Source organism: Mobula birostris, chromosome X, assembly GCF_030028105.1.
Source record: "Mobula birostris isolate sMobBir1 chromosome X, sMobBir1.hap1, whole genome shotgun sequence".
NCBI lineage: Eukaryota > Metazoa > Chordata > Chondrichthyes > Myliobatiformes > Myliobatidae > Mobula > Mobula birostris.
In genome coordinates this window covers 61,121,881-61,135,294 of record NC_092402.1, presented here as the reverse complement: position 1 = coordinate 61,135,294, position 13,414 = coordinate 61,121,881, and the positions used below count along the sequence as shown (strand labels likewise).

Sequence of the window (13,414 nt, the reverse complement as noted above, 5' to 3'; positions counted from 1 at the left end):
TCAATGTTCTAGTCTCCTCTGACCTCTCTCGTTAACAAGGCGTTTTCACCCACAGAACTGCCACTCACTGGATTTCTTTTTTGTTTTTCGCACCATCCTCTGTAAACTCTGGGGACTGTTGCGCATGAAAATCCCAGGAGATCAGCAGTTTCTGAGATACTCAAACCACCCCATCTGGCACCAACAATCATTCCACGGTCAAGGTCACTAGGATCACATTTCTTCCCCATTCCGATGTTCGATCTGAACAACAACCGAACCTCCTGACCATGTCTGCATGCTTTTATGCATTGAGCTGCTGCCACGTGATTGGCTGATTAGATATTTGCATTAACGAGCAAGTGTACGGGTGTAACTGATATATGTGTAATGCGCCTGTATTTTTGGACGCAAATACAACTGAGTTCGGAGTTCATTTCAGTGTTGCCTGCAAGGAGTCTGGACAGTCTACTGCAACACAAAATGCATGGATTTTTTTCTCTAAATAAAATAAAATCAAGTGGCCACTGAGTTTATATTCTGCATTCTGTTTCTCTTCCCTTGTGTACTACCTCAATATACTTATATTTGGAATGATTTGACTGACTTGCAGGCAAATGAAAGATTTTCACTGTAACTCAGCACATGTGGTAATAATAAACCAGTTACCAAGAATACACATCTTCCTTTTTCTCATTTCTCTTTCCAGATTTGAAGGTCCAGAAGTTTTCCATGAACATCCTATGTGACAGTGACCTGTCAAAAGTCACCGACTGCATGGAGCATGCGCTCACTGCCCAATACCCACGCACGCGGTACGCAGCTGGATGGGACGCCAAGTTGGTCTGGATTCCGCTTTCATACATGCCGACAGTAGTTTGTGACTTCCTGCTCTCTACCTTGATTCCGAAGCCTTTCTCAGACGTCCAATAGGTGAGGTTGAAAACCAGCCTTCAGATTGGAATGAAGGGATGGGACTTTCCCAATTCCCGCCATTTCCCGAGTTTTCACTTGCTAGTTTCTCTCCTGTCATATCCCTTCCCCAACTCTCCAAATCCAGGAAACTGGATCACTGGCATCATGCCTGAGGCCATCGAGTGAGCAAATCAACAGCACTGTTGTCTCTCTCCAAATTTAAGTCACCACCACTCCCCCCTCCATGTTTCCTAGGTGAGAGATATAGCCTGATCAGTCCTTCAACCTATCCACTAGATCTTGTGAAGTGACGGTCACTCCCGTTGGTAAGAGGCCACCATGGCAGGGTAGCTGTTGGTTTCAAGGCCACCCCTTGCATTTACCTGTGACATCTCTTGAAAGTCACACTGGAACTATTCATTGAACGCAATAGGAGCAGGGGAAGGCCTCCCGTTCCCTCCAGCCTGTCCCACCATTCAACCTAATCGTGTTTGATCTATGCAGACCTCAAACCCTTCTCTGTGATGCTTCCCCATAACCCTCAATTCCTCAATCGTTCAAAAATTACTCTACCCCCACCTTAAATACTGTACATTCACTAACTGTGCTACCACCACCCCCTGTGGGGTCCACTCTGCAAGAAGAAATTTCTACACACCTGCCCTTATTTTTGAGATGGCTGAAAACATCTCAATATCAATCCTGTCATGCCCTAATTGTGAGAGGGTTGAAAGTGGGAAGAAGTTCCAGCCTTGGTCACTTAGGCGTACATATTGACGATGTGAACAATAGTCAGCAAGGTACCTGTTGGCAAGCATTCTCTAGAATCTACAACCAAAGCAGAAAAAGTAATGTAGCTTCAGCAAAAAAATCAAGCCAATAAAAAATAAATAGCTCCTCGGATAACTGGCCTTGTTTGCACAGTGCAACTTGACATGTTCATACTGAGTCATTCATATCAGGCTGTTCAGTGAAAGATCGATGAGTCAAAAAAAACTGCAGATGCTGCAAATCTAAAATAATACCAGAAACTGCTGGCAACTCTCAACAGGTCAAGCACAGCAAGAGAAACAGGTAACATTTCAGGTTAGAGATCATTTGTCTGAACTGGGAAAGAAAAGAAACTGTTTTGGTTTTCTTTTTCCCATTTTTGATGAAAATTTAACTGTTCCTCTCTCCGCAGACGCAGCCTGACCTGCTGTGTTTCCAGCATTTTCTGGTTTATTTGCCTAGGATTGGTCCCTGGACAGGTAGTGACACCAAGACCTGGCTCCTTAATTGATTGCTCAGTGAATATGCTCCCAGTGCTCTCAGATGAGAATAATGCTAAATCTGGCAAAGTGCTGGAGGGAACCCACTAAGGAGTCTGTCTATGCCTTCAGGACATGGTACAATTGGTGAGTCTGGGGGAGGGAGTGAAACATATTATCTGTAAAACACATTAATCATATTGTTATTAATTATGATGATAATTTTGGCTAACTATAGCAAAGCTGAGAATACCTGTATCAATACAATAAAATTTTCTCGCACTTTTTTGGCTTTTCATTTGATTCCATCTTTTTAACAACCAAAAGTGAAGCAAACGAACTGATGAATGCTGGCATTTACACTAAATGTGAACCAACCCCCACCTCTCTTCATTTCACCTGGATTCGGTGCAGATTGTGTCATGTGCATTCTGCTCTTAATGTCATTAACTAATAACTTGTGAAATCTCATGCCTTGGAGGGTAGTGCTCCCAGCTTGTAGTCAAAAGTTTGTGGATTCAAGTCACGCTCCATAGACTTGAGCACAAAATTTAGTCCAGTATTAAGGGAGTGTCAGTGTTGGAAATGCCACATTTTTGAATGAGATGTCACACCAAATGCCATCTTCCCTCTCAGGTATGTGTAAAGATTGAAGATCAGAATCAGGTTTATTATTGTCACTGACATGTGTCATGAAATTTGTTGTTTTGTGGCAGCAGTACAGTGCAAAGTCATAAAATTACTACAAGTTAAAAATTTAAATAGTGTAAAAGACAAATAATGAGATAGTGCTCATAGACAGTACAGAAATCTGATGGCAAAGGGGAAGAAGCTGTTCCTTCTATCTTTTAACAGTGGTTGGCAGTCCTACTTAAAGGTGCGTTACCGCCTCCAATTGGACTGTGCTATCCTAATTTCATCTTCCAAACATAAAACTGAATCCAGTGTCATTAAATGTTCCAAGACCTTATTGCACTTTAAAGTAGTGCTGAACCAAGAGGATATCCTGTAATTCATTGCCAGCCTGAGAACAATAGCAGCAGCCAGTGTGCTGTCTCCTCCTCTCCAGCCTATAGAACTCCTGGACAGCGTTCCAGTGTGCAACCTGCAATTACTTCCAAAATCACGGTGCACACCCGAGTGTGGCTCCCAAGCTGGCACCAGGACCCCAAATCCTTTTTGCGCGCGGTGGTGGATTCATAGGGACGACAATATTGCAGCATTGATTGATAGGGGCCAAATGACAGTCACTGAAATAGGAGAGGCCAAGCTACCGGCTAAGTCTTTTGCTGCAGTCCCTAACCGAGAGAATCCAAGTGAAGAGGTTAAACAATGTCGGGATAAGGGTCCGAGTGAATACCCCGATGTGATTGAAGCCAGCTGTAGCCAAAAACCCATGTTACTCACTCCTTCTCTGCTGCTCACTTTAAACAATTTGTCACTCCCTCCTTGGTGCCCATTTCAAACCAGCCGATGGGGTCCCTCAGTCCAAGCTGTCCTCTGCTCAGAAGCTGTTCCTAAAATGTTGAGTGTGGGTCTTCAGGCTCCCCAGTGGGAAGAGAGCATGTCCTGGTTGGTGAGGGCCATTAACGATGTACTAAATCTAACTCAGCGGCTGTTAAAGCACTTTGCACTAGGAACGCACAAGATTCCAGATGAGCAATGCATAAAAAATGATGGAGGAGCTCAGCAAGTTGGGCAGTATACATGGAGGGAAATAAACAATCTTGGCTAGAAAATATCAACTGTTCATTCCCCTCCATAGATACTGCCTGTCTTGATGATGAGTTTCTCCAGCATTTTGTGTGTGTTAATAGGAATGTGCACACCCTTTAACAGCCTTGCAGGTACCAGTGAGGGAGTGTGGCCTACTGATTATGTTACTGGATTTGCGCTGTTGACTTGCAAATGGGAAGTCAAGTTCCCTTCCACAGCCTCCGGGGTATTTAAATTAAATTAACTAAATGAATCTGGAATTAAGAAATTAGCAATGGAATCTATGAAATTGCTGGATCACCTGGGGGGAAAAAACTCAGGGCAAACACAATGATGTGAGTCTTGCTGGTGATGTCATCATCCTGAGACTAGAATCCTACTGACTGCTTGCTGGTTTTGCTCATGCAAAACATCAGTTGCTTGCTTTGTCAATTGAATGTCTGGACTAGGTCACTGTTTGTTCTGTACATGTTCTGTTTGTTCTGTACATGTTCTGCCAATAGAACCAATGAGGAACTCAGCAGGTCAAGCAGTATCTGTGGGGGAAATGACCTGTTGGTGTGATGGTCCTCCGGACTTCTCCCAGAAAGTTTTCAAACTTTCCTTGAACTACGAGCATCGTCAACACTAAACCGGGACTCTGCACCTCTCTACCCTCCTTATCACTATGCTCCAAAGGGGAAAAGAAAGCTGAGTTTTTAACGATATCTTTCACAACCTCAGCTAATCACAAAGCTTTTACACCCACCATTATAATCAGGTAAAGACGGTAGATAATTGGTGCACAGAAAGATCTCACAAATAGCACTGTGATAATGAGCAAATCAGCTGAAGTTTTATAAAGCTGCAACATAATTTCTTGACTCCTGAACTCAGTTCCTCAATGACCAAAGGCAAGCATGCCATACACCTCCTTTACCACATGATCAACTTGTGTGGCCACTTTCTGGGAGCTATGGACTTAGACCCCAAGATCGCTCTGTATCAGCACTGTTGAGTCTCGCTGTAACTGTTACTAAGTAAGTTAATGTTCACAAGAGGGCAGCAAATGCACCTTTTCACAGTTTCCTGTTTGTTGACATTAAGCATATAAAATGCAGCACTTTATATTTTTGTTTCAATAAAGTAAATATAGCTGAGATGATTCTTGATGCTGACAACCTTCAGTGAATTTGAATGTAAATTCTTCCATTGTAGTATTTGTCTGATGCTACGACAGCAACAGCAATAATCAATTTTGCAGAATGAAGGGAAATTTGAAAGAGTTAGACAGAATAATGAGGGGGTAGATGCAAGCAGACTTTTTCATCGAGATTGGGTGAGACTACAACAGTAGGTGAGGGTGAAAGGTGAAATATTTAAGAAAAACCTGAGGAACGAGTTGCCAGCAGAAATGGTGGATGTGGGTTCAATTTCAACATCAGAGAATTTGGGTAAGTACATAGATGGGAGGGGTATAGAGGAATATGGTGCAGGTGAATGTTGATAGGACTAGGTAGAATACCATGTCAGCACAGACTAGATGGGCCAAAGGGTCTATTTCTGTGCTGTTGTGCTCTATGATTCTAGTTTGTATTTACCTAGCACCTTCAGTGCAATAAACCCTCCCACACAGGAGTGATTACCAGACAAATCGGCCATGAATGAAGATGGTTAAATGGAGGCTTTAAAGAGCATCCTGAAGGAGGAGAGGGATAAGTTTTAGTGAAGGAATTCCAAAGGTTAACCCTTTGGTAGCTGTGATAGAATGATTAAAATTGGGATGGGCCGAATGCTCTGGATAATTAAAAAAATATTGCCACTAGAGTCCAAGACAAGAACTAATACTCTGGTACTTTAACTGCCTCATTGCAGAATATAATTGTGTTCAAATAACCCTGATATTTTTGCCCCAGTCATCTTATATTTTATTTGAATAAATAAAACTTCCCTAGACTACTCTTCACTTCCTCTTGCTTTCACCTTGCTCTAAGGCAACATCCTGAATTTGATCATTAGTATTTTGTATAAGACAGTAAGATTCAACCCCCGCCCCCACCCTTTGTTTCCCGGGACCTTTCTCCTTCATGCATTGAAGCTGTTTCTCCAGAGTTTTTGTTTGAACATTTACTGCTGTGATGATCATATATGGATCCAGTATCTCATGTGTGATCTAATCAGTTCCTAGGGTAACACAGTGCAACAGTTGCAGAAATGTGCAACCCTATCCTTCCTCAAGATATGTACTTCTTAGATAACATTTCCTTTGAGGAACATGCACGTACACAGTTCATTCATACACGGGCAGAGTTTGATGCTTGGGAGCACAAAAGACTGCAGACGCTGAAATCTGGAGCCATAAAATAAAATTATGCCAAGTTCCTGCATCAGTACCAGAAACATCAACCATCCCTTTACCCGCACAGAGGCTGCTCAACCTGCTGAGTTCTTCCATCAGTTTGGTTTTTTCCCTCCAGAATCAGGCATCTGTAGTCTCTTGTCTTGAAGAGTGCAGTCTCTTGGATTTCATTTGTCACCAGGCTATGATGGACAGTAATTAGAGCCCTAAAACAGGCCCTTCAGCCCACCATCTCCATGCTGAACATTAAGTACACAACGACACTAATCCTATTCACCTATACTCGGTCCATAGCCTTCTCTGCCTCAGTGATCCAAATACTTGTCTTGATGATTCTTAAACACTGAGAGTGTCTGCCTGAACTACCCCCTCAGGGTAGTGTGTTTAAGATTCTAATTGCCCTCTGTGGAAACAATTTTTCCTGTGATCCACCCCGTGATCCACCCTGAACCTCTTATTCCTCACTTTCAACCTACACCCTCTGGTCTTGGGCATCTTAGCAGTGGTCCTGAGAATGGAGTGGCTCTTGATCTGATGGTGACTTTGGAACGTTAATCAGCAATGGTGAAGGAAATATTAGATACTTTCTGAAGTGAGAAAAATCAAGATGAGAAAACGAGGTGGCAGGGTAGTGTAGCGGTTAGCACAACACTTTACAGTACCAGCGACCCAGGTTCAATTCCCACTGCTGCCTGTAAGGAGCTTGTACGTTCTCCCCATAACCCTGAGGGTTTCTTCTGGGTGCTCTGGTTTCCTCCCACAGTCCAAAGACATACCATTTGGTAGGTTAATTGGTCATTATAAATTGTCCCGTGATTAGGCTAGGATTAAATTGAGGGATTGCTGGGCGGCGCAACTCAAAGGGCCGGAGGGGCCTATTCTGTGCTGCATCTCAATAAATAAAGATGCTGGAGGAACTCAATGGGTCAGGCAGCATCTGTGGAGGGAAATGGATGGATGATTTTTTGGGTCGAGACCCTTCATTAGGACTGAAAGAATAGAGGGAAGGTAGTTAGTATAACAAGGTGATGGAGAGGGTTGGGGTACGTGTTGGCAGGAGATAGATATATCCAGGTGAGGAGGAGGGATAGGCAGATGGAGGAGGCAAAGTTGAGATAGTGACAGAGGCTGGGAGGTGAGAAGTGTAGGTGACAAAGGGCTGTGGATTGTGGGATCTGATAGCAGGGGAGTCAGATCCTACCATCTGCAACCCTGGCAAGGGCTCTGAAAACCTGTACCAACCAACTGGCAGGAGTGCCCAAGGACATCTTCAATCTTGCACTACAGTAATCAGAGGTTCCACCCTGCTTCAGAAGAGCATTTATCATACCGGTGCCCAAGAAGAGCAGGGTGAGCTGCCTCAATGACTATCACCCAGTTGCACTCACATCTACTGTCATGAAGTGCTTTAAGAAGTTGGTCATGGCCAGAATTAACACTTGCCTAAGCAAAATCCTGAACCCAATGCGATTTACCTACCACCACAGCAAGGCTTACAATGAAAGCAATCTCACTGGCTATCTTTTCAGACTTGGACCACCTGGACAACAGTAATACCTACATCAGACTGCTGTTTATTGATTGCAGCTCAGTGCTCAACACCATCACTCCCTCAGTTCCAATCAAAAGGCTCCAAACCCTGGGCCTCTGTACCCCCTTCTGCAACTGGATCCTTGACTTCCTCATCAGGAGACCACAGTCTGTGTGGATCGGAAATAATATCTCCTCCTCACCGACAATCAACGCCATCGCATCTCAAGGGTGTGTGCTTAGCCTGCTACACTCCTCTCTACACCAATGACTGTGACTAGACACAGCTCAAACACCATCTATAAATTTACCAACAACACCACTGCTATTGGCAGAATCTCAGAAGCCCATGAGGAGGTGTACAAGAGGGAGACCGTCTGGTTGAGTGGTGTCGCGGCAACAACCTTGCACTCAGCATTAGCAAAACCAAGCAAGTGATCGTGGACTGCAGGAAGAGGAAATTGGAAGAAAACATGCTCATCCTCAGAGGGGTCAGCACCTGAAAGGGTGAGCATCTTCAAGTTCACGGGCGTCAACATCTCTGAGGATCTATCCTGGGCCCAACACATTGATGCAATTGCAAAGAAGGCATGACAGAGGCTATATTTCATTAGGAGTTTGAGGAGATTTGTCAAAGACCAGCAAATTTCTATACTGTGAAGAGCATTCTAACTGGTTACATCACTGTCTAATATGGAGAGGCCATTGCACAGGATCAGAAAAAGCTGCAGAATGTTATAAACTCAGCCAGCTCCATCATGGGCACTAACCTCCCCAGCATTGAGGACATCTTCAACAGGTGATGCCTCAAGAAGGTGACATCCATCATTAAGGACCCTCGCCATCCAGGACATGAGCTCTTCTCATTAATTCCCTCAGGGAGGAGGTACAGGATCCTGAAGACACACACTCAATGTTTTAGTAACAGCTTTCTCCTCTCCATCATCAGATTTCCGACAGACCATAAACCCATGGACACTAACTCACTTTTTGCCTGACTTGTTTATCTTTTTTATATTTCTTGTTGTGACTTACAGTAATTGTGTTATGTATTGCACTGTAGTAGTGCAATCCCACGAGCTTACATGAATTGAGGATGACGTTCTCCTAAGGGGTTGTCTCAGGTGGCTGTAAAGACGATCCAAGATCCACATTCTAGTGCAGTGAGGGCAAGAGTAAGTGGTGGCTGTGGTTCATGGTTTGGTCTTTTGGTTGTTCATTCTCTTCTTTCAAAGCTGCCGCTCGCTGTGTAGCACAGCGGAGATCACTCTTATGTAGTGCAGCTCCTTATTGAACAGATTTCCTCCAGGTGTTTCTGTTGAGTGCAATGTCTTCCCAGTTTTTAGATGTAATGTTGAATTTCTTCAGGCTGATTTTCATCACCAGGGGCTTGTTGACCTCCTTTGAACTGGTAGTTAAGGATCTGTTTGGGGAGATGTGAGTTAAGCAACCAAATGACAAGACCTATCCATCAGAGTTGGTGTTGCTGTATCGTGGTGGAGATGCTGTTCATGTTGGTCTCCTCCAGTACATTGGTGTTAGTGTGTCTGTGCTTTTGGCTGATCCTCAAACTCTTTCGTAAGGCTCTTTGGGGGTATTGTTCCAGGGCTTTCAGGAGGTGAATGTAAATGGTCCAGTCCATGATTGACCTTCATACAATCATGTAGGAAGGACAAACAACACACATCAAAGTTGCTGGTGAACGCAGCAGGCCAGACAGCATCTCTAGGAAGAGATACAGTCGACGTTTCGGGCCGAGAGCCTTCGTCAGGACAACTGCTCTGCCGACCTAAAGTATTCTTTGGGCCTGTAGATTGGGGTCTTCAAAGGCCCTTTTCCTTGATCTTTCATAGGCTCCACTAGCATCACTTGGATGGTGGTTGATCTCCACGTCAATGTCTGCTTCTGAGGAGAGAATGCTGCCAAGGTAGGGAAAGTGGTCTACATTTTCAAGAACAATATTGTCAACTTTTAGGGAGGGCTGGATAAGTGGCTGGTTGGATGGTGTCAGATATAGGACTTGTGTCTTTTTTTATATTCAATACAAGACTCAGAGCATGATATGCCTTGGCAAAGGCATTCAGGATACATTGGAGGTCTTATTCAGAGTGTTCTGTGATGGTGTTGTCATCCGTATATTGAAGACCATGATAGTGGCAGTGCTGACCTTGTTCTTGGCCTTGAACTGGTTGAGGTTGAAAAGCCTGTTGTCCATTCTATACACATTTGGGATTCCCTGTGGCAGGTCTTGGCCATTGAGGTGAAGAATGGCAGCAAGAAAGATGGCAAATAGAGTGGGTGCAATGATACAGACCTGTTTGTTTCCTGTCTTGACAGTAAAAGGTTTTGATTCAGTGCCACTTTTGCTAAATACTGTGGCTGATGTGCCTCAGTATTCATAGGTACTTGTCAGGGCAGCCGTGTCTTGATAGTATACACCAGAGAGCTTGGTGGTCTACTGCATCAAATGCCTTTGTCAAATCAGGAACTTGGACCATAAACTACTTTGGTAGCACTGAAGAAGCCTCTCATGTCACCAGAGTGCCATTTTCTGGACTTCCAGATCTTTCTCAGTCCACCAAGAATTATTTAGCCCTTTACCCTGTGCTGGACATTTGCTTTGGCTCTGGAGTAACTTCTGTTTTGGCCTTGCTGCCAATGTCATTCTACTAGGCACAAAAAGCTTTCCTTTTCTTGTTCTACCTCCATATTGATCTTGAAATAATTCTGGTGTTTTCATTTACCTTTTTGCCTTGTTGTGTTAAGTATCTGTTCTCTCTTGTTTCGTGGCTCCTTGTGGCTTGTTACTTTGAAGTTTATTATTAAGGTTATCGCTCACTGCTGAATTGTCTCTGTTGCTCTGCGCTCAGGTCAAGCCTTTTGCACATTTCCTGACAATCTGTGCCAATCATGGTCCTTGTGATATTCACATCACAACCAATCCCAGGCTGACTTTCACTAATTGATCGTTGTTTCAATCAACATCTTGAATGCTCTTTGGGATGTAGAGTTGAGTTTTGAGATTAGTAGAAGTTGTGTGGTTTTACTGAATAAAGCAGTGTTTCGAGTTCTGGCTTTATCCTATCTCCCGGCTTCGGGTACCATCAATAGTTATAGGTGAGCAAACACAACAAATTGACGACAAAGTGGTGTATTATATCAACGTTGCAATTTCAGCTGAATTCTACAACAGCAGAAAACCCAATTTGAGGTGGCCCAGTTGAAATTAATGGAAACTTTGACCAGCAGGTTAAAAGTGAAAAGTTAAACACTGAACAGACTCATGTGAGTTAGTCGTTGCGTGCAAGTGCTGATTTCCAGTTCTATGCCACTTCAGGAGTTACGTTTGAATTATGGTTTAAAGTTTACGAAAGTATCTTCCTGGTTGAGTTCACCAGTAAAGACGACTCGTGGAAGATACGCACCTTGCTCCAAAAATTGGGTACTGCTGAACCTGAGCATTATTTCAACTTCATTCATGCTAGAACCCATGTGGCCTAACGCTCGATGAAACTGTCCAACAGCTAACAAGCATTTTTGGAAAGCAGTATTCTCTTTAGCGTTCACTACCAATGCTAAAACTCGTTAAATACAACACCAATGACTTCAGCATATATGCCGTGTCATCAATTACAAATGTGAAAAAGTTCCAGCTGGGTAACATGACTGAATCACAGTTGAAATGTCTGATTTTTATTTGCAGACTCCAGGCACCTGCTGATGCAGACATTTACAAAAGGCTCCTGACCAGACTGGAGCAAGACCCTGATATGACTCTACAAGCTGTCACTCAAGAATGTCAGTGTTTGATCAACTGGAAACACGTTTCCAATCTGGTCCAACAGAACCGTGTCTGGGCCATTGGAAACTGCACTGACATCGTCACTCAGCAGGTCTTTAAGCGGCCATACACAGCTTGTTGGAACTATGGAGCGTGGCATAATGCGAGCAACTGACAGTACAAGAAGCCATTTGCAGCAAATGCCAACGCTGTGGTCACAAAGAATGCTTTTGCCGTCTTTCACTGTCTCCTCGTTCCAGTGAAGCACAAGGACAAGAAGTTTCAAAAGTCATCAAAATCTGCAAGGAACTTAAGGACCATGTTCAAAGTTGACTTCACCCCCAGGAGAAGGTATGTCAACATATTTATCAACAATCAGTTGGTCAAGTTACAACTTTACAAGGCATCAGACATCACTATACAGATGGCGTGGGGGAGGGGTGTGTGGGTGATGGAGTGGGTGGGGGAGGGGACCCAGTGGAAGGGGTGTGTGGGTGACGGACAGATGGAGTGGGTGGGGGAGGGGACCCAGTGGGAGGGCTGTGTGGGTGACGGACAGATGGCGTGGGGGAGGGGTGTGTGGGTGACGGACAGATGGAGTGGGTGGGGGTGGGGGAGGGGACCCAGTGGGAGGAGTGTGTGGGTGACGGACAGATGGAGTGGGTGGGGTAGGGGACCCAGTGGGAGGGGTGTGTGGGTGATGGACAGATGGAGTGGGTGGGGGAGGGGACCCAGTGGGAGGGGTGTGTGGGTGACTGACAGATGGAGTGGGTGGAGGAGGGGACCCAGTAGGAGGAGTGTGTGGGTGACGGACAGATGGAGTGGGTGGGGGAGGGGACCCAGTGGGAGGGGTGTGTGGGTGATGGACAGATGGAGTGGGTGGGGGAGGGGACCCAGTGGGAGGGGTGTGTGGGTGACGGACAGATGGAGTGGGTGGGGGAGCGGACCCAGTGGGAGGGGTTGTGGGTGACAGGCAGATGGAGTTGTTGGGGGAGGGGACCCAGTGGGAGGGGTGTGAGGGTGACGGACAGATGGAGTGGGTGGGGGAGGGGACCCAGTGGGAGGGGTGTGTGGGTGATGAACAGATGGAGTTGTTGGGGGAGGGGACCCAGTGGGAGGGGTGTGTGGGTGATGGACAGATGAAGTGGGTGGGGGAGGGGACCCAGTGGGAGGGGTGTGTGGGTGATGGACAGATGGAGTGGGTGGAGGAGGGGACCCAGTGGGAGGGGTGTGTGGGTGATGGACAGATGGAGTAGGTGGAGGAGGGGACCCAGTGGGAGGAGTGTGTGGGTGATGGACAGATGGAGTGGGTGGAGGAGGGGACCCAGTGGGAGGGGTGTGTGGTTGATGGAGTGGGTGGGGGAGGGGACCCAGTGGGAGGGGTGTGTGGGTGACGGACAGATGGAGTGGGTGGGGGATGGGAACCAGTGGGAGGGGTGTGTGGGTGATGGACAGATGGAGTGGGTGGGGGAGGGGACCCAGTGGGAGGGGTGTGTGGGTGATGGACAGATGGAGTGGGTGGGGGAGGGGACCCAGTGGGAGGGGGGTGTGGGTGATGGACAGATGGAGTGGGTGGGGGAGGGGACCCAGTGGGAGGGGTGTGTGGGTGATGGACAGATGGCGTGGGGGAGGGGTGTGTGGGTGATGGACAGATGGAGTGGGTGGGGGAGGGGACCTAGTGGGAGGGGTGTGTGGTTGATGGACAGATGGAGTGGGTGGGGGAGGGGACCCGTTGAGAGGTGTGTGGGTGATGGACAGATGGATTGGGTGGGTGGGGAGGGGAAAAGAACAGGGTGATGGAGGCCGGGGTGGGTGTAGGAGGAACTGGGTAGATCAGGGTGAGAGAGAGAAAAGGGACAGAGAGGGAGAAGGTTACCTAAAGTTGGAGAATTTAACGTTCATGCT

At 46.0% G+C, this 13,414-nt stretch overlaps 1 protein-coding gene and 1 long non-coding RNA gene across 7 annotated transcripts in view; one reads left to right on the top strand and one right to left on the bottom strand.

Annotated features, from left to right (window-relative positions):
* Positions 1–13,414, top strand: part of rdh5 (retinol dehydrogenase 5 (11-cis/9-cis)) — a 124,182-nt gene that overhangs the window by 80,227 nt on the left and 30,541 nt on the right. For 3 of the 6 annotated variants that reach the window (XR_011883907.1, XR_011883906.1, XR_011883908.1), the window contains exons 5-6: positions 689–912; positions 11,432–11,860. Coding sequence is in view for 3 of the 6 variants with exons in the window: in XM_072249452.1 (XP_072105553.1) it covers positions 689–912 (224 nt within the window). In the remaining 3 variants the exon portion in view is untranslated. Of the gene's footprint in view, positions 1–688; positions 2,403–11,431; positions 11,887–13,414 lie in introns of those variants that run through there. The other 3 variants (XM_072249453.1, XM_072249454.1, XM_072249452.1) reach the window with 2 other exon arrangements.
* LOC140191750 (uncharacterized) overlaps positions 1–13,414 on the bottom strand; it is a 222,434-nt gene that overhangs the window by 179,520 nt on the left and 29,500 nt on the right. The gene's annotated exons all lie outside the window — the stretch shown is intronic.